Here is a 22,440-nt window from a genome sequence, read left to right as displayed (position 1 = left end):
GTAACTTTGTCCAAGGTGGTCTACCAGCTCTAACCAGCTTAAACATGCTAGTTTAAAAGGTCAATTGTTTTAACTAGTTGCTTTTTAACTGGTTTTGTTTAATGACCCAGATGTTTCATTAGACATCAAGTGGTGACCCAACCACATTGTCAACATTTTGAAATGTATTCATTTTGAACTTCACAGGCCCAAAAATATACTCCATTATTAACACTATTTAACAGAAGTTTGATTATAGTATTATTATCCATATATTATCCATATTGTATAGGAATTAACAGTATTACCAAGTGACTTTCAAGTTGTTTGTACGCACAGCCTTTGACATCAACACCAAAGGATATGAAAAGTGCTTTCTCCTCCATTTTATAAGTTGATAAATTGATATTTACTTTCCTATCCTAAATATACACAATATATTCTATAGTTATTTGCATTGTATTAGTTGCATTCAGTATTGTTTTTCCTGGCTGTTTTCACCTTTATCAGAGCAGACCTTTTTTTCACCAGTTGAGAACCACTAATTTAGACCAGCTTGGACCTGCTAGACAACATAAATGTCCATCTTAAATGAGCTACCATCGTAAGCTGGTTGTAGGTGGATTTCCCTGCAAGGAAAAGTGCTTGTATGGATACATTCCAAGTCCGCGATTATGAGTTAAACTGGGACATGAGTGATCAGGCCAGTATGTTTCACAGATGGTAGTTCAGCTAACAGCATCGGATGAAATCAGATGTTTGTGTGTGTGTGTGTGTGTGTGTGTGTGTGTGTGATGTAGGCTGAGGAGATATGGACACACAATAATCCATCTTCCTCCTTGAATCCCTCTGGAACCTCACTACAATTCCATCTCCCCTTTCAGCATGTTAACAGCATTATGAGAAACTCTCTGAAAAATGAGGCTAATTTTAGCAGGACTTATTGTTCAAGTACTGAAGTCACTGCATGCTTTGCTCCTTCTGCAAATTCGTTTGTTTTTAATTGGGTTTGAATTTGCAAACGGATGAGTTTATGAAAATGATTGGGTGACTGTATATTGAACTCTTCTCAGTTTCTTCTTTTAAACACTCACACACTCTCTCTCTCTCCCAGTGCTAATTTCATCCTCTCGTGAACACCCACCCAGACTCCCACACTCGTTTAGAAGCTAACAAACAGAACACATCCAAACACAGAGACACTGTATGAGGGAATCTTACGATAACATATACTGGCCACATTACACTCCAAAATCAAAAGAACAAAATGGGAAATTATGATTTAAAAGAAACTGAATCTCATTTTTAGGACTTCTTTGTACATTTGTGTAAAATTTTAATTACAGATCTGCTTCTCAGTCAAAACCCAACTGCATCAAATCTGTAGTAATGCATCATATCTAACAATAATTTAGTGAATGCTTTTAAACAACTGAGAAAATACTTTTTACCTCTAATAATATTTTTGTTGTATCTGGATTAGCCATGCATGTACAGTATATGTAGCAGTTATACATAGCTGTAAAAAAAAGGTCTTCATGGATCAAGGCACATGTTTACTTTTTTCAGGCAACATGAAGTGGAGTAGTTACACAAAGTTAACTGTAATAAATCCTTTGGCCTTTAGTTTCATGAAAAAACGTTTTTACTCCTGAACAATTAAAAATCATTTCACATTTTCCCCTTTTTCGGTTACGTTCTGCAATAAATTAAATTCATTTTCGGTTTTCGTTTTCATTCCTTGAACCGTTTTTAGTCCCTGCTGTATAGATACATATATACAGTCACAAAAACATCACAAAAGTCACAAAAACCTCATTTGTGCATTGAACTACTTTCTTATGCGACAGATCAGAATCTGCTGTTACTAGTTCAAATCAAATGATGTGTCCAAGCCTCTCAAAAATGTAACTTTAGAACTAGTATCACGGCTTGTACTGTTCTAACAAATTATTGGAGAAACAAGGAAGAAAGTTTGCATTCGATGTCCTTGTTAGGCATGAAAGTCGGTACGTTTGAAATGGTTACTTTAGTAGCGAGCGGTTGAATTTGGCAATATGTTCCTTTGATCATCACTCAACTCTCAATCAATCGATTAACAAAGGATTCACAACGACGCCTTTGTTCATTCTTGATGCAGATTTTATATCTTCACAGCCAATTTGTTCTCCAACAGTTAACAACACATCGTCCACTGTGAAGCCTTGCTCCGGCACGTACCTAACTCCATTGTGGAGTGAAAGAGTTGGCGCACACTCACCAAGGAGTGATGCCATTCTCACACCCACCAAATGAGTTTTAACACTAATCTCTTGAGAATAAAATCCACAATACACACATTTCTACAATAATAAAATTTTTAAAAACAGTAGAGGCTTTCTTCCCCCATCACTATCTTCACCACTCCCTACTCCAAGAGAGAGATAGAGAGAGAGAGAGAGAATTTTAAATAAACTTTTATTACATCACAAATAAAAAACTGTTACAATTGCCAAGTCACATTACAATATTTTAAATTATATTACAATATGCAAATTGCAATAAACAAATTACAAGACCAATTTATATAAAATGTGTAAAAAACAATTAACCTTCAAACACAGAGCACAAAGCCTCATTATTGCACCAAATACATTCAAAGTTAACAAGATCTTCCATGGATCTATAAAAATATAAATTGATCATCACTCTTTACTGCACTAGATTTGAAAATAACATGGTGATATTCTGGCCGACTTTTGTTCAACTTTATTTTTACTACTTGTATAAATGGCCAATTTTGCCTGACCCAAAACAAAGTTCAACAACTGACATACAAATAATTTTTTTTCAGCACATATTTAAAGATAAAAGTCTCAAAAGAAAAGGTTTCAATTAAACTCTTAAACTCTTAAATAAAAAATAAAGGTTCCAATCTAATACAGTGCATAAATGTATGAAAAACAGTTTCTCTTTTAAAACAAGATGGACATTCAGGACAAACCTCAGAATTTAAAACAGAAATAAAAGCATTAACAGTGACAGCACTATAAAGAATTCTCCACTGCTTTGCAGATGTATCAGTCCATGGCCACCCTCTTCTTTAGGCAGATACAGAACACTCTGTGGGACCTAGTGTAATTTATCCCAGAAAACCTCCACTAAGCCAGCCTGAATTTTTGCCAGCAGGTGTGAAAGAGGGTCAACACAGGCAAGCCTGTGCCATAGAGAAGATGGCACTAAAATTATTTACAATTAGTGTGTGCACTCTATATGACATTTTTGGAATTAACCACTTCCATCGTCCAGGCGACCTTTGACTTTTTCAACAGCTCCTTCCCAATTTCTTCGTACAGTCACATCTTCACCCAAAAACTCACTTTTATTCCAATTTATCTTTACAGAAGATAAAACCTTGAAATCGTCAAGTAATTTTAATCACTTTGTTACTAATCATAACTACCACACTACCGATCAAAATATCATAATCTTAAAAATCTTTTGATCTGTAGGCATATGCTGAAATGTTTGAAATTTGTTTTGCCACCATTTTAATTGATTTCATTATAAAATGTAAATTTAATTAAAAAAAAATGGTTTTTGAAATTGATGACTTGGACCAAATAATAAAGAAAAGAAAAGTGCCTAACATAAATGGGAACTCCTTCAATACAGTTTAAAAAGCATCCCAGGGTATACCTCAAGAAATTGGTTGAGAAAATGTCAAGAGTACATTCTAGCAAATTCTAGGCAAAGGGTGACTACTTTGAAGATGGTAAAAAAATAACACAGTTTTTATTTATTTTGGATGTTGTTTAGTCATAACAGAAGTACCATAGTTCCATTTATGTTATTCCATAGTTTTGATGACTTTACTATTATTCTAAAATGTAAAGAAAAAAAAATTATAATGAAGCACGAGTAAGTATTTCAAAGCTTTTGACCAGTAGTGTATGTCATCAGCCTAAGCTCTTAAATGAAAACTGCTTTTACAATTTTGAAAAAATATATCATCAAGTTTGATTCTTATTTGTTACAAAAATTGTTCTATGGCCAAAGAATAAAGCATTCCAGAAAAACAACACTCATGCTTAACACCTCTTTGAGCCCTAAAAGGAGCCGTTTCCCTTGAGTATACTCTCAACGTCACTATAGAGGACCCTTACCTGATCTATACAATCTTAGCAAAAGCCAAAAGCCGCTAAAACTCTCCTTAAGTAACGATGCTCAACACGGTCAAAAGCTGTTTCTTAATATAACAAAATTAAACCAGAATCTAAATATAACAGCTTGGAGACATCTAAAACCTCCCAAAACAGGGGAATAATATAAACAATTGACCAACCAGGCACACAGTGGGTCTGGTCAGGATGGATGACTTGGTCCAGCACTCAGCCAGCCTATTTGCTAAGACTTTGGAGAGCAGTTTGTAGTCACTGCAGAGGAGTGAAACAGGGCGCCAAGTCTTAATGTCTGCAAAGTGAACTTTTTAAGGCAAGAGAGTAAGGACTGTTCTATGGCAACTCAGTGGCAGCCTCCCTCCAGCCAAGCTGCCATACAGTTCCTGCAGCAAATTCTCTCCTACCTCTGAACCAGAAAGACTCGTAAAAGTCAACTGGAAGGCCTTCGATCCCCATTGCCTTTCTAGGCTCCATGCCTTGGAGGGCCTTGTACAATTATCCTGTACCCAAAAACCTGAGATTTTCAAATTTGCTTCCTCCGACACCTGGTGTAAACTGTCAAACAATTCACTTTCAACCCTGTACTCACTTTTGAATAAATTCTCGTAAAAACAAACTTCTCTCCTCTGAATGTCTTTTGTGTCTGCTAGTTGAACTCCAGACTCAGAGCGCAAAGCATGGATGATCCTATTCTGCCCATTTTTTCTTCATCTCCAGATTAAAAAAAAATCTGGATGGGTCATCCATCTGATCCACGTTCTGAAATCGTGACCGGACCAGAGCCCGTTATGTTTTAACCCCCAATAGGTGTCTTTTTATTTAGAAGAGACTCCATGTTACCTTGATCTCCAGTAGACTTAACCAACTCTTGCAATTTTATAATATCAATCTCCAAGTGTAATGTTTAATGTGTGAGTTCATGTATGGAGTTAGGTTTTTCACATATATAAATAAACTGCACTTGGGTTCTCCATCTTCACATCATCGTCTTCGTCATTGCCAGCACCAGCAGCTACGTTACAGAATACTTGACCACCCATAATGAACCCAGCAGTTCAGCTCCTCCGCCTAAGTCAGGGGTATCGTCCCCTGGAGGATTACGTAGAGGACTTCTGCGATCTGGCCAGCCAGGGGGATTTTAATGAGGTTGCCCTCAAGGACTGTTTCCGATTCGGAATTAATGAGCCCATCTCTTCTCTGATGCAAGGTGGTAAGTGTACCCTCACCCTCGCTCAATATATCGACCTCGCCCTTCAGATCATTGGTTCCACGTTCACTGTGGGGGAGCCGGATGCCGAGCCAGAGTTCCACTACATGGTCGCCGGATCAGCGTTCCATGTCATGGTCGATGAGCCAGCATCCCACATCATGGTCGACAAGCCAGAGTCCCACATCATGGTCGACGAGCTAACGCAAAGCCTGCCACGGCCAACCAGTCAATGCCCACACCTGCCACGGATGTCGTTTACAAGTCTCTGCCCCTGTTCAAGACCACAGAGGTCGTCTACGAGTATCTGTCCATTTTCACGACCACAGAGGTCGTCTCCAAGTCTCTGTCTATGCCCACGACCACAGAGGTCATTCCCGACACCAAGTCCATACCAATGTAAAACAGAGGTCATTCCCAACACTAAGTCCATACCAACGTAAAACAGAGGTCGTTCCCAAGACTCTGCTCATGTTCACGACCACTGAGGTCTATTCCGAGTCATCTAGAAAACTTAGTTTCGAGCCTCCCACAGCTCCTCCTTCCACGACTTGGTCCCACATCATGGCTGCCAAGCCCGAGTTCCAGGCCATGTCACAGCCATGTCACAGCCATGCCAGAGTCAGCTCCAGGCCATGTCACAGCCATGCAATGTCACAGCAACTCCTCAGCCTGCTTCATGCCATGTCACAGCAACGCCTCAGCCTGCTCCATGCCATGTCACAGCCTCACCTCAGCCTGCGCCTCAAGACCTGCGCCCCTCCCCCCCCCATATCCCTACAAAACTTTAGGATTGTGTATTCATGTTTTGGGGTGTCAGGAGTTTTCATGTATATTTATAAACTGCACTTGGGTTCTCCATCTTCACGTCATCGTCTTCGTCATTGCCAGCACCAGCAGCTACGTTACACCAAGGCATTCGTAGACCTGGTATCTCTTTAGTGGCGTTTCGAGTATATTGTTGGCAAAATGTCTTTATTTGAGCCTTTCTAAAATACCAACAATGTTTTCGTGATTAAAAAGATGTCTATGGTTCTAAATTCATCCCAAAAAAGTTTAAACGTGTCTTTAAAATACTTGTCACTTAGTAAAGTGGCATTAAAATGCCAATAAGCGCTCTTTGGCTTATGGACCTTAAAAAGACAGAACACTGCACCATGCTATGATTTGAATAAAAAACACCTTCTTAGAATACCATAATAGTGTTTAAAAACTTAAAACCTATCAAGTCTGGCTAGAGAAATCACACTATCATGAACATAAACCCAAGTATATTGCTTTTGTCTCCCTTTGAATTGCCTCCAGACAGCACTTGGCTCATGTGTCTTAATGAGCTGGGCAAGATGTTAGCGGGAAGACAAATTAAGTTCAATGTGATTCCTATCCAGACTCGATTCTGTGCAATTAAAATCACCACCAAAATAAGTATTCTGAGTGTATATAAAAACAGCATTCTTTCAACTGCTGAGGTTGGAATATACACAAAGAAACAAACAATAACAACATTTTCAAACACAGCTTTCACTTTAATCTGCCTTTATGACTTCTTCAACCTGGTAAGAACATGGGCTAAAAGCAAATGATTTTCAACTCCCCCACTAAGTGAAGTGTTGTGACTTAAAACATAAATTCCATCCCATTCCCTTGCCCAATCAATAGCATTCCTTAAGTCACCGTGTCACTTGTAACAAAACAATGTCTACCTTTTTCTGTTGAAGCACTTCAAACAGCTTGCCCTTTTTCACATTTCTCTCGCACCATTCAAATTCAAGGTTACTATATTAATTTCACTCATACTAAATAACAACAAGCACACTCCCCAAAAAACTGCCACTCCGTTAAAGTTTTCTCAACAAATTTTTTTATATATGGAAAATGTTCACTAACTCACACCCCTCTTTTCTTTTTGGTGGGTCTGAGAAAAAGCTTAATATCATCCACGTCATAACTATGACTAGAACGTTGCTCTGGGAGAAATTAACGCTGGAATCAAATAACTCGCTGTCACTTTCTGTTTCATCCTGATCGTTAAACTCTTCCATGTCTGCCTTCTTTGCTTGTCTGACATCCTGAGTTTTAAAATGTTTCTTCCATTTCAACAGAACTATAAACACAATCTGCTCCGTCTCCATATCAATGCCATCATCATCACATACAGATCTTGTAACTGGCTGCATGTTATTTTCGGAATCATTGTTTGTTTGCTTTTCAATCTCAGTAAAGGTCACATTTTTGACACTTCTGCTGGAGCAGATCTGTTTTGAAGGTCCTGCTGCAGATGACTCGGCTGTATTTATATTTGCATGACTTTCATCATTATCTTCACCACTACCAACTGATGAGTTGTGTTGGATTTCTTTATTTTACCAGGAGAAGCATGAACTAAATGACCCACTTTTCCACTACCAAAACACTTCATTTTGTCGGTTGTTACAGAAATGACATAATTAAACTCAGCAACACGAAAATGCAAATCCATATCTAATTCATCATCATCTTTTATCATCATATAAAGAATCACCTAAAATAAATGTTTTAGCATGTTTTAGCAGTGGGGATTTGCTGACAATCTGTATCTTTTTAATGGGTGAGACCAGTTTGCCGTAGCGAGAAAGAGTTTTCACTAGTGTTTCATCGCTTATGAACGGCGGGCATTATATAAGGTAACTTTGTTGATGGCATGGAAATTGGAAGAACAGAGTAAAGAGATTTTTTTCTTTAATTTGATTTTGAAGTGAAATATGACCAAGACATGTTCTTGGCAGGTGTCATATGATTCATCCCCATATGCTCGAGCATGCATGGTAACTTGCTGTACCTCTTAACAGCGAGTTAGGGTGTTGCTGTGTGTGTTTGAGTATGTGAGTAAATCTGGTTATGCCAGTGCCATATTCAAGCAGTAATGTAAATATGTTTTGAGCTGATAAGACACACACCTCATGAATATTGAAGGGCAATATTACCGTAACACTCTGTGCTCATGTTAACATGTTCGCCACACAGTCTCTCTCTCTCTCTCTCTCTCTCTCTCTCTCTGTCTATCTATTTCACTGACTAATGATAATGTCATTGTGTGGGACATACTGAGAAACACAGAAATGCTATCACAAACTGTCATGTTTTCTCCCCACTCCACCCTTTCCAGGCATCCCTCTAACTGTCTTTCTCTCTCTCTTTCTCACTCTCCCTGTCTTGTTCCATCCCACCCGAATGAATACATTTTTGGGGCAATGGTTTTATGCCAAAAACCCAAGACAGCTTGTTAAAATGTTGAATGTTGTTAAAATGCTTAACACATTATAGAGGGATACAAATGGCTTGTTTATAACAAGCCAGAGGGTATTCCTTTGAGCCTGTTCTGGCGTATTGCTCAGGGCTTTGTGAAGTGTGTTTTAATGTATTATGAATAAAGTTTCCCCTTTATTTTTTTTGCACTTTTAGGAAAGTGAGAGAGACACTTCCTTCCTTTCGTCAGTTCTTCAGTTCAGCATTCAGCCTCACCCACATCAGTCTGGCTTCTATGAAGATGCCTCCCGATGTGTTGAGGTGAGACTGGTCACCATTTTGGTTCAAATTCTCAGGCTTTTTACACTATGCTGTAAGGTGAAATGTGTACTTTTTTTGTCAAATGCGTCATCAAACAGAATTGCAAGAATAATAACTATTTTCAAACTGGTATCCTGAACACTAAGGCCATTTTTAACCTTGGGGTTTGCAATATTTCTTTCTTGTAATTTCATAAGCGAATCTGTTTATAGCAGGGTGTGTATGGAGTTAGATATGTGCCAAAATTCTGTGTGCGCAAAATTGTATTTTGAGTGTGCAAAATTATATTTTGAGCACACTAAAATGCAGGTTTATATTTTGAGCACGTAAGTTGATATTTTGAGTGCCAAAAAATATTTTGTATGTGCAAGTTGACATTGTGAGTGCACAAAGAAGTTCTGCATGCGGAAGTTGATTTTGCACGTGCTTGAGTTCAATGTAGCAATGTATCTTCTTGCAAAGATGAATACATTTTTTGTGTGTGCAAGATCTCACTCGCTCTCTCTCCTCGTATGCACTCTGCGTGTGCTCTGAACTTTCGACTGCTCACTTGCTTTTACACCCGTTTTCTGACTAGTCCCGCCTCCTGCGTCAGGATTGGCTATTAGGAGCTGCTTACAAGCACTCTTTGATTGGACAGTTGAGGTAGCTACAGCAACCATGAACATCTTAGTGTAAATGTAGCAAAAGACCCAACAGGCACAATGCTCCTAGTTTAGTATACACTTTATATACTCTATGCAGTTACCATTAAAACATATATTTACCACTTGGATTATAGACATACCATGAATACTGTAAGGCTTAACTTAATGCAATGTAATTTTTTCAAAATATTGTAGTCTGGGATCATGCAATGCTAAAGATTTTTTCTATTTTGTTTAATTTTTACAGTCTCAAACAATTGATGTTCAATATACTGTACATTCAAATTTACCTCAAACTATGACAGGAAACATAATTAGCCTCTTTTCCTTTTCTTACATTTCTTCTCATTAATAATTTTTGCAATATGGGTTGTTGTAGAATGCATAAACTTCATAAAAATAGCATACTGAACATTTCAAGATACTCCACAGCTTTAAAATGCAAACATAAACAGCTTTTCTAATTTATTATCAAGAATAGAAGATGTTAATTTAGGCAATATTTATAATATTTATAATACACATAAGGCTGATAAAAATGGGAGAGTACACACTAAATAAGGTGGGTAAAATAACTTGTTTATTAAAGAAAATAATATTACATGTAATAATAACAAAAATAAGAAGATTCAGTTGTTGCAGATCCATGGTAGACGGCAATCTGGTCACATTTATTTTAATAAACTGATCTCTCAGAATATCCTTTGGGATAGATAGAAGTCAAATTAAGTTCCTTCATAACTGTAGTTTTACACATGGGAGGGATTCAATTAATACAATCTCAGATAAAAGTGTTAGCTAACATGGCCAAGATAGTTGCTATGTAAGTTTAACTTGGTAACCTAGATGACCAAATATTAATATAGACAAAACTAAGAGAGCTAGACAGATAGTTATCTAGCTTGTAAGCCTATTGGCAGTGTACAGACTAAAAATATATATTTCATTAAGGTTAAATAAAAACAGTCAACAAAAGAACTGCTTTCATGTGGTCATAGTGTTACACATTTCCTTTCTTGAAAACAAACCATTCCCTTCTCCTCTTCCTTCTGTTTTGATTAGCAGTTTTATCTCTGATCTAGCCAGCCAATCAAAATGTACCACCTCATCTCTGATTGAATTAAGTTCTGACATATTATAATACTGTAAACTTGTTGAGCAAACAAGCAGTCAAAGCTATGAGCACACGCAGAGTGGGTAGTAGGAGAGAGCGAGTGAGATCTTATGCAAAAATTGTGGCGTTACACACATTTCAGAAATCTGTGCAAATTCACATTCAAAGACACTTTATTCAAGCACAAAATAGATCTTTGTTTGCTCAAAATGAATAAATCTTTGCAAGAAGATACATTGTTTTACAAAACTGAGCTCACAAAATACCTTTGAATGCACTCAAAATATAATCTTGCGCATTGAACATTTTTGTGTACTCAAAATAAGAATTGTGGCACATGTATAACTCCTTAGGTGTGCACCCAAAATTGCAGATGCAAAGGTTAAACAGTGTTGCTAGATTATATTGATGAGTTGTTTAGATATAGACAACCAACATATATTAAACAATGATTGCCTCATTAAAAATGTATGCACTTTGTACAATCACATAAACTTTTGTGTGCTGTGTTTACTTTCAGCGTCTTAGGAAAACCGTTTAAAATGTCAATCCTATTTTCTGAATCATATATACATAGCACGCCATCCATTTATGTAATTACTTCAAACCCTTAATAAAATAGATAGGCCTAGAATGGAATATACAGAAAAACAACAAAGATTCAATATGCATTCACTTCAGGGGACATTTTTTGCCCCAACATTTTAAATATCTTTTACAATTTATTTGTCGTATTCTGTCATATTTTTGCCCCGAGCCCTGGTCAATTTCTGACTCTGGCACAAGACAACCATAATCGCATTAACCCTGGCTTTAATATGATTCAAAAGTGTGAAAAGTCCAAAAGCAATGTCTTCTTTTTTCCAGTCTCGTACTATGAACATTACATGACCGTGGCAACATTTTAGCAAAATGATATTACGTACCTTATTACATGTTTTGCTGAATATTCCCAATGAAATCTCAAGTTGGTGGCACTGAAAGCTTATTAAATGGTGATGCAATAAGATGGGGCTTTTAAAGTTCATATTAGCTGAAGATTTTAATGAGTTAAACATACCTGCCTAATCTAAAACTTCAACCTAAACCTAACCAATAGTGATCTAAAATCAAATGAGTCGTAGAGGCAAAACAGTCATCTTTACCCTAACCCAAGTGACATTCGCAACCTGATTAATGAATTATGTTACAATAACTACATTTTTGCGAATTTCTTTTTACATGGCCTCATGTAAGTAACATGGTATTTTCCTGTTTAAATGAACACTAGAGGAGCTAAAACAACAATTACCTGTATATCCATTCACACAAATCACAAGTAAAATGGCAGAATATCAGTTTACTAACACTTTTCACCCTGTTCCTCAAGGGACAAACATGTATGATATAAGGTTTAGGGTAGGGAGGTCGGCTTTGTTGAATCTCGAGGGAACATTAACCTTAAAAACTCATCTGTTCAGGTAAACATTTCACTCATTTTTAGCACTCACAAATTGCGATGTCAGATCACCCAGCCCCTTGAGACAGAGAAAGATCAGAAAAATTCCAAATAAGCTTTGAAGAAAGTTTGTAATATTGGTGGTTTTGTGAATTGTTTTCTAGGTTGTAGTTATTCTTATAATTAATAGTTGCTTAACATCAACAACAACAATAATTATTCAGCAAATAGGGAGAAGAAATTAGTAGATATGATTTAAATATGAAGGCATGTTTAGAAATAAATGACATATGCACATTTAGTTACAAAAGCTTTTTGTTTTTATATATATATATATATATATATATATATATATATATATATATATATATATTTGCAAAATGAATTATATTTTTCTTGATAACTGTCCAATCTATAAAGTAGCAGGAGTTTAGAATAAAGTTTAGGATAAAAACTGTAAATGTTTCTCATTTCATGCTCATAGTTTTGCATGAATGCATCACACTCAGTCGGGCTGTCACATGCGTGTCTAGTCACACAAATATTTGAACGTATCGGAAGCTCAAATCAGATCCGAATTTCCACTTCTGCAGATGGTCGGAACTCCACACAGTTGCCGTGCAACACTCCATTTGAAATGGCTGACCTCTGGTCTGTCACCTGGTGTTTGTCGGATGCAGTGAAAAGGCGTCTTCAGTCCAGTAAAAAAGTACTTTACAAGTTTAAATAAAATTGTAATTAGTAAAAAGTACAATTTGTTCTTTGTAAATGTAATTAAGTAAAAGTACAAGTATTCAGTTTTCAAGTATTCAGTACAAGTATTCAGTACAAGTATGCAGTATTCAAACTGCACTTAAGTAAAATCCCAAAAAATAATACTTAATTATTTTTACTCAATAACTTTACAACCCAAAGTAAAATGTATTGATTTTGTAATGATGCCTTCAGGTAAAAGTGTTTGGATATCATAACATTGCACTGTGTAAGCAATAGTGTGAAAAATACATGTTTATATAGTCATAATCAGCCAGTGTCCTCAAGATTTGTGTGAAATTGAATAAAACACATAGTTGTTGTAGCGCCTCAACTGTTCATTTCACCAGCAAGCTGCGACGAAATTAAGAACGTGGCAGGTAAAACTATGTTTGCAAAAATTTAGTTATATCAACATTCATTCTGTTGAGACTAGGCTGTTTTTTTCCCCAATAGTATAGATTCATTTCTAGTTTTAAGAGCTCGATACACCCTAACTAATGTCAGAATTAAGATAGAATGCTCATGTAGGTTCAAATTTTGGGAATTCAGAATGATTTGAAGGAAGTATTTCAAACAGGGTCATACCTCCTCCCAGCTCATGAACACAATCCAAGTGCAAGACGGGCTGTCAGACCCAGCCAAACACCTGAATTTAGCTCTCTTCTGTTAACACCAGCAGCCCCTGGAGGAGTCGAACTAATCTCTAAGCTCTTTTCCCCTTAATCCTTTAAAACCCACATAATGCTTTGACACTGTCCATATATACCTTTTCTGATTTGATTTATTATGGAGCTGATCTCCATAATGATGAGAAATGAAAAGCATGAAAGCACACAATAGAATGTCTTCTAAATGAGGCATGTAATGGTCTCAGTAATGACAGTGTTTTTTGTCCATACACTGTCACTTCCACAGGACTTTGTTCCTTGGGCTTTCATCCAATCCCCACATCACTGACCTGCACCTGGACATCAGTGGCTGTGAGGTATACCCCCACCCCTTCCGTCCTCCCTTATGGCCCCAAATCTGTCTTTAATGCTATAAATGGTTGTCCTTCTTTCTGTGGTTACAGCTGTCAATCATTCTGTCTTTGCTACAGAAATAGTCATACAGAAAGGTTTATAAGCTTTTTCAAGCTTTTCAAGGCTCATTCTGCATTTTTTTTCTATGTGGGGCCTGCATTGCTTTATTTTTTTACATCACCAAGTCATTTTATTTATTCTTTGAATTCTAACTCATTAAAAGTAAATAAAAAAATAATCTATTTAAGAGCTATTTTCCCTTAGTACTTCTTATTAAAAGGTATATAAACCTTTCAAGATTTCTTTCGAGTGTTTGTTGTACATTTATCTATGTGGGGCTTGTATTGCATTATATTTACCTTACCTAATAATTTCATTAATTTTAATTTAAATGTTCATACATGGAATTAAAGGTCATCTATTTTAAAGTGATAGTTCACACAAAAATGAAAATTCTCTCATCATTTACTCACCCTCATGCCATCCCAATTTTTATGATATTTATTTCTTCTGCAAACACAAGTGAAGATTTGTAAAAGAATATTTCAGCTCTGTAGGCCCTCACAATGAAAGTGAATGGTGACCAGAACTCAGAAGGTCCAAAAAGGAGATAAATGTAACATTAAAGTAATCCATATGACTCCAGTGTTTAAATCCATATCTTCCAAAGAGATATGATAGGTGTAGGTGAGAAGCATATCAATATTTGAACTGTAAATCTACACTTTCGCTTTCACATACAGCCACCTACTGGTTGGGGCTGGTCAAAGGTGGAGATTGATAGTAAAAAAGGACTTAAATATTGATGTAAATGTAAATTATTCAAATATATAGATATATATGTATAAATATTTAGATGAAACTTTAAAATAAGTTCTGTTTTGTTAACATTAGTTACCTAATTTAAATTATTTAACATTAACTAACAATGAACAATACATTTACAGCACTTATTTATCTTGGTTAATGTTATTTATAACTTATGCAAAAAAAAACATTTATCCTTAAGACCAAAGTATTCTTCGATTTTTATGCAAATGCTCAGTGTCTGCGTACAGTCAAATGCAAGCCTATATGTGGAAGTAAAGTACAATATGTGGATTGTAGAGTAAACTTTGACAGTGGTGAATGGGAGTGAATGGGAGACCACAGAAAATATTTTTATATTTGGAGCAAATATCATTTTCACTTTCTCATTTGCTCCAAGAGCAAAAATAAAAAGTCCACTATTACATTTGAATGTTTTTCCAGAAGAAAATTAAGTGGATTAAGACGTCAGATTGAGTAACCAAGAAGTAACCAAAATTAATAAATGCTGTGAAAGTTTTGTTCATTTTTAGTTAATGTAGTAACTAATGTAGTTATCTAATGTTAACAAATGAACCTTATTGTAAAGTGTTACCAAATTACTGTTTATTGTTATTTCATATTTAATACCTAACGCCTTAACTAATATTAACAAATAGAGCATTATTTTAAAGTGTTACCAATAAATTGATATTTTTATACTATGTCTAAAACAATATTAATTTGCAGTACTTTAAATATAGATATACAATAATATGCTTCTACAATACACTCTATAATATGCTTTTAAGATGCTTCTTTTCAAAACAACTTACAGTGCAATCAAGTTATTCAATGTATTCGAATGCATGGTCCCTGTGAATTGAACCTTTGACTATAAGAAGTCATACGAGTTGGCTCATACAAAAACGTATGATTTTTACACCCTTTCTTAAAATGACGTGTTGGATTGGAGACTAGCAAATTGTTATGCCTGTGTTGCATTGGTTTGAAATTCTGTTTACTTGGTTGATCTCTATGGGAAGACAAATTTTACCTCTTTTGTATGAGCCAAACGATAGCAATTTTGGCATCTCACTCACATTCGTTAGTAAGTTTTCATGTATTTTATGTATGTTTTTGGTGTTCAGGAGATTGTTGTCCTCCTGCCAGGCTGTTATTGTAATCAGAATTTTGTTCTTAAGTGACTTGCCTGGTTAAATAAAGGTAAAATAAAAACTCAACCAAATAGTCATGAGACTATATAGGTCTAAATTATGAGTGTTTGCTTTAATAAATTATGCATGGAAGAGCCTTTGAGTTATCTCTGTCTCTCTGCCCCCATGTGCCCTGTCTTTCTCTATCTCTTTCTTATTCTCTCTGTCTGTCTCTCAGCTCAGGTCTGCTGGAGCAGGTATAATACAGGACCTGTTCCCCCGAGTCTCCTGCATCAGCACACTGGACATCTCAGACAATGGTGAGACATCCAACAGCTTAAATCGAAGAAAGCTTTTGTATGTCTCTTCTCTCACTGACCTTCATCCCGTCTCTTTATTTCTCCTGCATTTCTTCAATCATAGTTGACTGTGCTTGTGCATCTCTCTGTTCATTACAGGGCTAGATGCTGATCTGCTCTCAGTCATTCCTACATTCTCCAGACATCCATCCCTCAAACACCTACTGCTGGGCAAGAACTGCAACATCAAGGGCAGGTACTTGATCACTGACCCAGAGAGAGGCACAGATAATACATATACGTACATCTATTAATTTGGCAGATGCATGTATTCATAGTGACTTAAAAATAAAAAAAATTGCTACATAGTCCCACTGAAGATATCTGCTTAAAGAAATATTCCAAGTTAAAGCAAAGTGATTTTAGCCATTCTGGAACTTTCTGCCTCTGAATTAGACACGCCCCATCTTTCCAAAACCCCGCCCACCAAGGAGATCTTTGTACCACAGAGACAGTTGTAATTGGAGGTTGAGCAGGAGAGCCGCAGTGCGTCATCTCAGTTTTGTCAAAGTTGTAAAAAGCAGCAGTAGCCAAATATCGTTCTCGCATGACAAACTTAAAGTATTACTGCTTATAAATCTGAATATTTTATGAGAGACTTTAATGAACCACTTCAACTACTGCACTCTCAGCTTCCTTCTTCCATATTTGGGCTGTACCTTGAATCAGCAGAATGTTTGACAGGCAGACAAGCACCTCAATGTCTTTTGATTGGCTAAATAAAGAATCTAAATGTGGCCCACTGTCACTTTTTGGTATGCTATTTAAAGAGACTTTAAAGAGAAAACAGGTGTGATATTTCAGGACACATACAGGGCTCCAGACTAACATTTGAGAGTGTCAGCACTGGTGCCACCAAGTTCTACAGATGGTCGCACCAGCACCTGAGTTGGTCGCAAGGGAGGGGAAGGTGAGGGGGGACTCGATAGGTACCTTGAAATCCATACACTAAAATAATTATAAATGACAGTAAATGCAGATGTTGCAACAGTCATATGGAACAGTCTGTTTATTGAATGGATTTATTAATTTTCTATCTGAAGCTGCATATGGACATACACTTTCTATGACAAATCTCAATGGGATAGTACATGATCAAACATACACAGGGCAGTTACTTTATGAATCACATCCAAATTTAGTCTATTACCTTTTTTTCTCTCCTTTTCTCCCCAATTTGCAATGCCCAATTCCACCAATTGGTGTTGTGTCCTCCGGGAGGCAGGAGGACAAGTCTCAGTTGACTCTGCGTTGACTCTGAGACGTCAGTCCACGCATTTTATCACGTTGCTTGTTGAGCACATTACCGTGGAGACGTAGTGTGTGTGGAGGCCCACGCTATTCTCCGAGGCATCCATGCACAACTCTCCACACGCCCCACCGAGAGCGAGAACCACATATTATGGCGACCACGAGGAGGTTACCCCACGTGACTTTACCCTCCCTAGCAACCGGGCCAATTTGCTTGCTTAGAAGAGTCACTCAGCATGCCCTGGATTCCAACTCATGACCCCAGGGGTGGTAGTCAGCGTCAATACTCGCCGAGCTACCCAGGCCCCAGTCTATTACCATTTTTAATATTCATGCACTCACGCAGTACTCTGTTGCTATTTTGTCAATCTCCATGTGACAGGGAAGTGGAGAGAAAGTCAAAATGAGCCGATGTGTGTGTGTGTGTGTCTATGACAGAGCTCCGGTTGAAAAGAACGAGACCCCAAACACAACATTCATAGGTCTGTGACATCCTTGGCGAAAATAAAGTTGTTTTGAACTGGCTAGTGTGACCCCAACTTTAATATACTGTTATAAGAAGGACGCATTTTTATGTGGCCATTTTTGCCATTTATTAGAAGAAAACACATCCTGAAATTAAATTTTATTCCCTCACTACCCTGATATATTGGTATAAGTTCATGGTTAATATTTTTTTATATCTGTGATGTGTGGATTGAAAGCCTTACAATTTCTGTCTGTTCATGGTACAGATTTTTCCTTAATTTAATTTCAGTGCTGTTTAGAATGTTGTCGCCATTTAATATGATTTTAAACTAGTTTAATCATCAACACATTATTGTTATCATAGAGGTTTTAAACAAAAAATCAATGCCGAATCCATGACCTAGCCTGCACTTCTCTTTATGATGATCTGCGTGGCTGAGCGCTGGAGAACGGTTCTCATGTAAATGTAAGTCTCTGCACTGATCTGTCTATTGAGGCACGTTGACTGATCCAGGTGGAGCTGCTTCTTTTCACTTTTGGATCGTCTGCTGTTAGACATGCTGTTAGACATTTCTCTTGCGCAACAAAAAATGACAGTGGACAATCAGAGAGTCAGCCAACTTTGCAGTAGCACCAGTGTGACCTCTTTCGCACTGTTAGTTTGTTAGCACTGTTAGCACTGTTTAATAGCAAAATGTGACCAATTAGTCGCAGTCTGGAGCCCTGACATAATTCAGTGATATCTGACAGGTAGTTGAGACAATTTTTGTGTGCAATTCCATGAAAAAACAGCACTTATATCACCTGTAGCAAGCTTTCAGTTACCAAAGAAAAGCATTTTAACTCTGCCCTCAGTTTGTAAAAATGAACAACAAACACATATAAAATAACTGACTTTCAATGGAAGCCTAGGCGGCACAAAAGCTAGAGATGTTTAAAAGCAGAAAAGTGAAGCTCGTATTTCTGTTAAAGCCCTTGACATTAATTCTTGACACTTGATCATGAATTATTCACTTAAAAATTTGCTATTTGAACTGTAGTTGTAAAGTCTAAATTGTCCTTTTTAAGTGGGAATACTTCACTTTGTGGATGTACTTCTGGTTGTGCTACTGACGCAATTCCTGTGTGTGGAGTTTGCAGCTTGTAAGCAGTGTTTTATGGACAGTTACACAAAAGGAGATGTTAGGCAGAATGTACAGTCTCAGTCTCCCTTCCAGCAGAGCTCAGAGACAGGATTGTGTCGAGGCACAGATCTGGGGAAGGCTACAAAATTTTTGGCTCTATTGAAGGTTCCCAAGAGCAGTGGCCTCCATAACTCTTAAATGGAAGAAGTTTGGAACAGGACACTTCCAAGGGCTGTCTAGCCAAACTGAGCAATCGGGGGAGAAGGGCCTAGGTACGAGAGGTGACCAAGAACCCGATGGTTACTTTGGTTGAGCTCCAGAGATCATGTGGGGAGATGGGAGAAACTTGCAGAAGGACAGCCATAACTGCAACACTCCACTGATATGGGCTTTATGGCAGAGTGGCCAGATGGAAGCCTCTCCTCAGAGCAAGACATGTGAAAGCCTGCTTGGAATTTGCAAAAAATAACCTAAACGACTCACAGACTATGAGAAACAAGATTCTCTAGTCTGATGAAATGAAGATTGAACTGTTTGGTCTTAATTACAAGCATCACACCTGGAGGAAACCAGGTACCACTCCTCACCTGCGCAATACCATCCCAACGGTGAAGCATGGTGGTGTTAACATCATGCTTTTGGGGTATTTGTCAGCAGGACGGACAGGTCAGGTTTGAAGGAAAGCTGAATGCAGAAAAATACAGAGATATCCTTAATGAAAACCTGGTCCAGAGCACTCAGGACCTCAGACTGGGCCGAAAGATTCACCTTCCAACAGGACCCTAAATACACAGCCAAGGTAATGCAAGAGTGGCTTATGGACAATTCTGTGACTGTCCTTGAGTGGCCCAGCCAGAGCCCGGACATAAACCCAATCGAACATCTCTGGAGAGACCTGAAAATGTCTGTCCACCAATGGTCCCCATCCAACCTGACAGAGCTTGAGAGGATCTGCAGAGAAGACTGGCATAAAATCCCCAAATTCAGGTGTACAAAGCTTGTGCAAGACTTGAGTCTGTAATCGCTGCCAAAGGTGCTTCAACTGAGTACTGAGTTAAGTGTCTGAATGTATATGTCAGTGTCAACTGATATTTCAGGGTTTTTTTTTCTTTTTATTAAATTGGCAAATGTATTAAAATCATTTTTTTTTTTTTTTTTGTTTTTTGCTTTGTCATTATGGGGTATGGAGTGTAGAGAATTGTTTTTAAAGCATTTTAGTTTAAGGCTGCAACATAACAAAATGTGAAAAAAAAAAATGAAGGGGAACTGAATGCTTTCTGAATGCACTGTATATCTGTATATAAGTATGTACACTCACTGAGCACTTTATTAGGAACACTATACTAATACTGGGTAGGGCCTCTCTTTGCTCTCAAAACTGAATTCTTCATGGCATGGATCCCACAAGATGTTGGAAACATTCCTCTGAGATTCTGATCCATGTTGACATGATTGCTTCATGCAATTTTTGCAGATTTGTCAGCTGCACATTCATACTGTGAATCTCCCGTTCTACCACATCCCAAATGTGTTCAATTAGATTCAGATCCAGTGACTGGGAAGGCCACTGAAGAACAGTGATCTCATTATCATGTTCATGAAACCAGATTGAGACAGCTTTTGCTTTGTGACATGGTACATTATCATGCTGGAAGTAGCCATTCGAAGATGGGCTATGAAAGGATGCACATGGTCAGCAACAATACTCAAATAGGCTGTGGCATTCAAGCGATGGTTGATTTGTATTAATGGGCCCAAAGTGTGCCAAAAACTTTCCCCACACCATTACACCACTGCCACCAGCCTGGACTGTTGACACAAGGTAGGTTGGCTCCATGGATTCATGCTGTTGCTATCAAATTCTGACCCTACCATCTGTGTACCACGGCAGAAATCGAGATTCCAACCAGGCTGTTTTCCCAGACTTAAACTGTCCAGTGTTGGTGATCCTGTGCCCACTGCAGCCTCAGCTTTCAGTCATTGGCTGACAGAAGTAGAACGACGTGATCTCTACTGTTGTAGCCCATTCGACTCAAACGTTGACATGTTGTGCATTCTGAGATGCTATTCTGCTCACTATATTTGTACAGAGGAGTTATCTGAGTTACCGTAGCCTTTCTGTCAACTCGAACCAGTCTGGCCATTCACTATTGACCTCTCTCACCAACAAGGCGTTTCCGTCTATGTTTTTGCATTTTTAGCACCATTCTGAGTGAACACTTGACACCATTGTGCATGAAAATCCCAGGAGATCAGTAGTTACAGAAATACTCAAACCAGCCTGTCTGGCACCAACAGTCATGCCACGGTCGAAATCACTGAGATAAATTGTTTTCCCCATTCTGATGGTTGATGTGAACATTAGCTGAAGATCCTGACCCGTATCCACATGATTTAATGCATTGCACTGCTACCACATGATTAGCTGATTGGATAAATGCATCAATATGTAGGTGTACAGGTGTACCTAATAAAGTAGTCAGTATATATACTTTATATTGAGCTGAAAATATAAAAATATAAATACAAAATTATATTATATATGATAAATTACAAAATATATGTCTGCTTCTGTTACTAGGATCTGAGGTAGGCCAGAGCTGGCATATATTGTTTTTATGCTTGATAAAATTTATACACTAAATTTGGAGCAGGTACAGAGTAGCCTTAACTCAGCTGTGTAAAGGTGCCTTAAGAGAGCACAGATAAAAAGTACAACAGATATCCACACTAATACAGACAAATGAGTTATGCATGCTAGAAAAGTATGTGAAATATTGTGCAATCACAAACCCATTGTGAACACATAGTAGGAGGCTCTCAAAAGCATGAACCAGAGCAAGAGACCGTGGGCAGCTGGGTGAAGTGTCATTAATCTTGGAGTTGATGGGGTTTGTAGGTGTGTGTGTGATCCTTGTTGTTTCTATGTGCTTGCAGGGTTCTGGACGAGGTCCTGCAGAAACTAGTGCAGCTAGTGCAGGAGGAAGAGTGTGTGAGTGTTTCACAAACACACTCAAATTTACACACATGCAGTCGTGCACATGACTCTTTCTTTCCTGTACCCACATTGCAGCTTCCTTCTTGGATCAAACACATATGCAAATGCTCCGTTCTAAAACCAGCCTGATCTCAATTACGTGACTTTGGCGAAGTTTTCGCAAAATTATATTATGTGGTTCTTTACATGTATCGTGGCAGTTCTGAGGTAAAATGTCCACAGTGTGGTGCTAAAAGCGAGTAAAAGTTTCTCCCAAACAGATGAGGTTTTTAAGGTTAATGGTCTATCCAGGTTCTACCATAAGCCTGGAACCTAAGCCTAATTGATAGCATCATAAAGAGTAAAGAGTGACATCAAAATACAAAATTGCGTAAGAAGCCAGGCTAGTTTGTGCTGCTTCTGTGACACTTTCGACTATCATGTTGACT

General features: G+C 37.7%; 1 protein-coding gene across 2 annotated transcripts in view; it reads left to right on the top strand.

Annotated features, from left to right (window-relative positions):
* The window catches only part of carmil3 (capping protein regulator and myosin 1 linker 3), a 94,680-nt gene that overhangs the window by 53,028 nt on the left and 19,212 nt on the right, over nucleotides 1-22,440 (top strand). For both annotated transcript variants that reach the window (XM_052129317.1, XM_052129316.1), the window contains exons 16-20: nucleotides 8,788-8,892; nucleotides 13,763-13,832; nucleotides 16,051-16,132; nucleotides 16,271-16,367; nucleotides 21,952-22,006. In XM_052129317.1, coding sequence (XP_051985277.1) covers nucleotides 8,788-8,892; nucleotides 13,763-13,832; nucleotides 16,051-16,132; nucleotides 16,271-16,367; nucleotides 21,952-22,006 — 409 coding nt within the window. The remainder of the gene's footprint in view (nucleotides 1-8,787; nucleotides 8,893-13,762; nucleotides 13,833-16,050; nucleotides 16,133-16,270; nucleotides 16,368-21,951; nucleotides 22,007-22,440) is intronic.

The sequence above is a fragment of the Xyrauchen texanus genome, chromosome 6 (genome assembly GCF_025860055.1).
Source record: "Xyrauchen texanus isolate HMW12.3.18 chromosome 6, RBS_HiC_50CHRs, whole genome shotgun sequence".
Lineage (NCBI taxonomy): Eukaryota > Metazoa > Chordata > Actinopteri > Cypriniformes > Catostomidae > Xyrauchen > Xyrauchen texanus.
The sequence above is the reverse complement of the archived record's forward strand: the minus strand, read 5'-3'. Positions and strand labels throughout refer to the sequence as shown.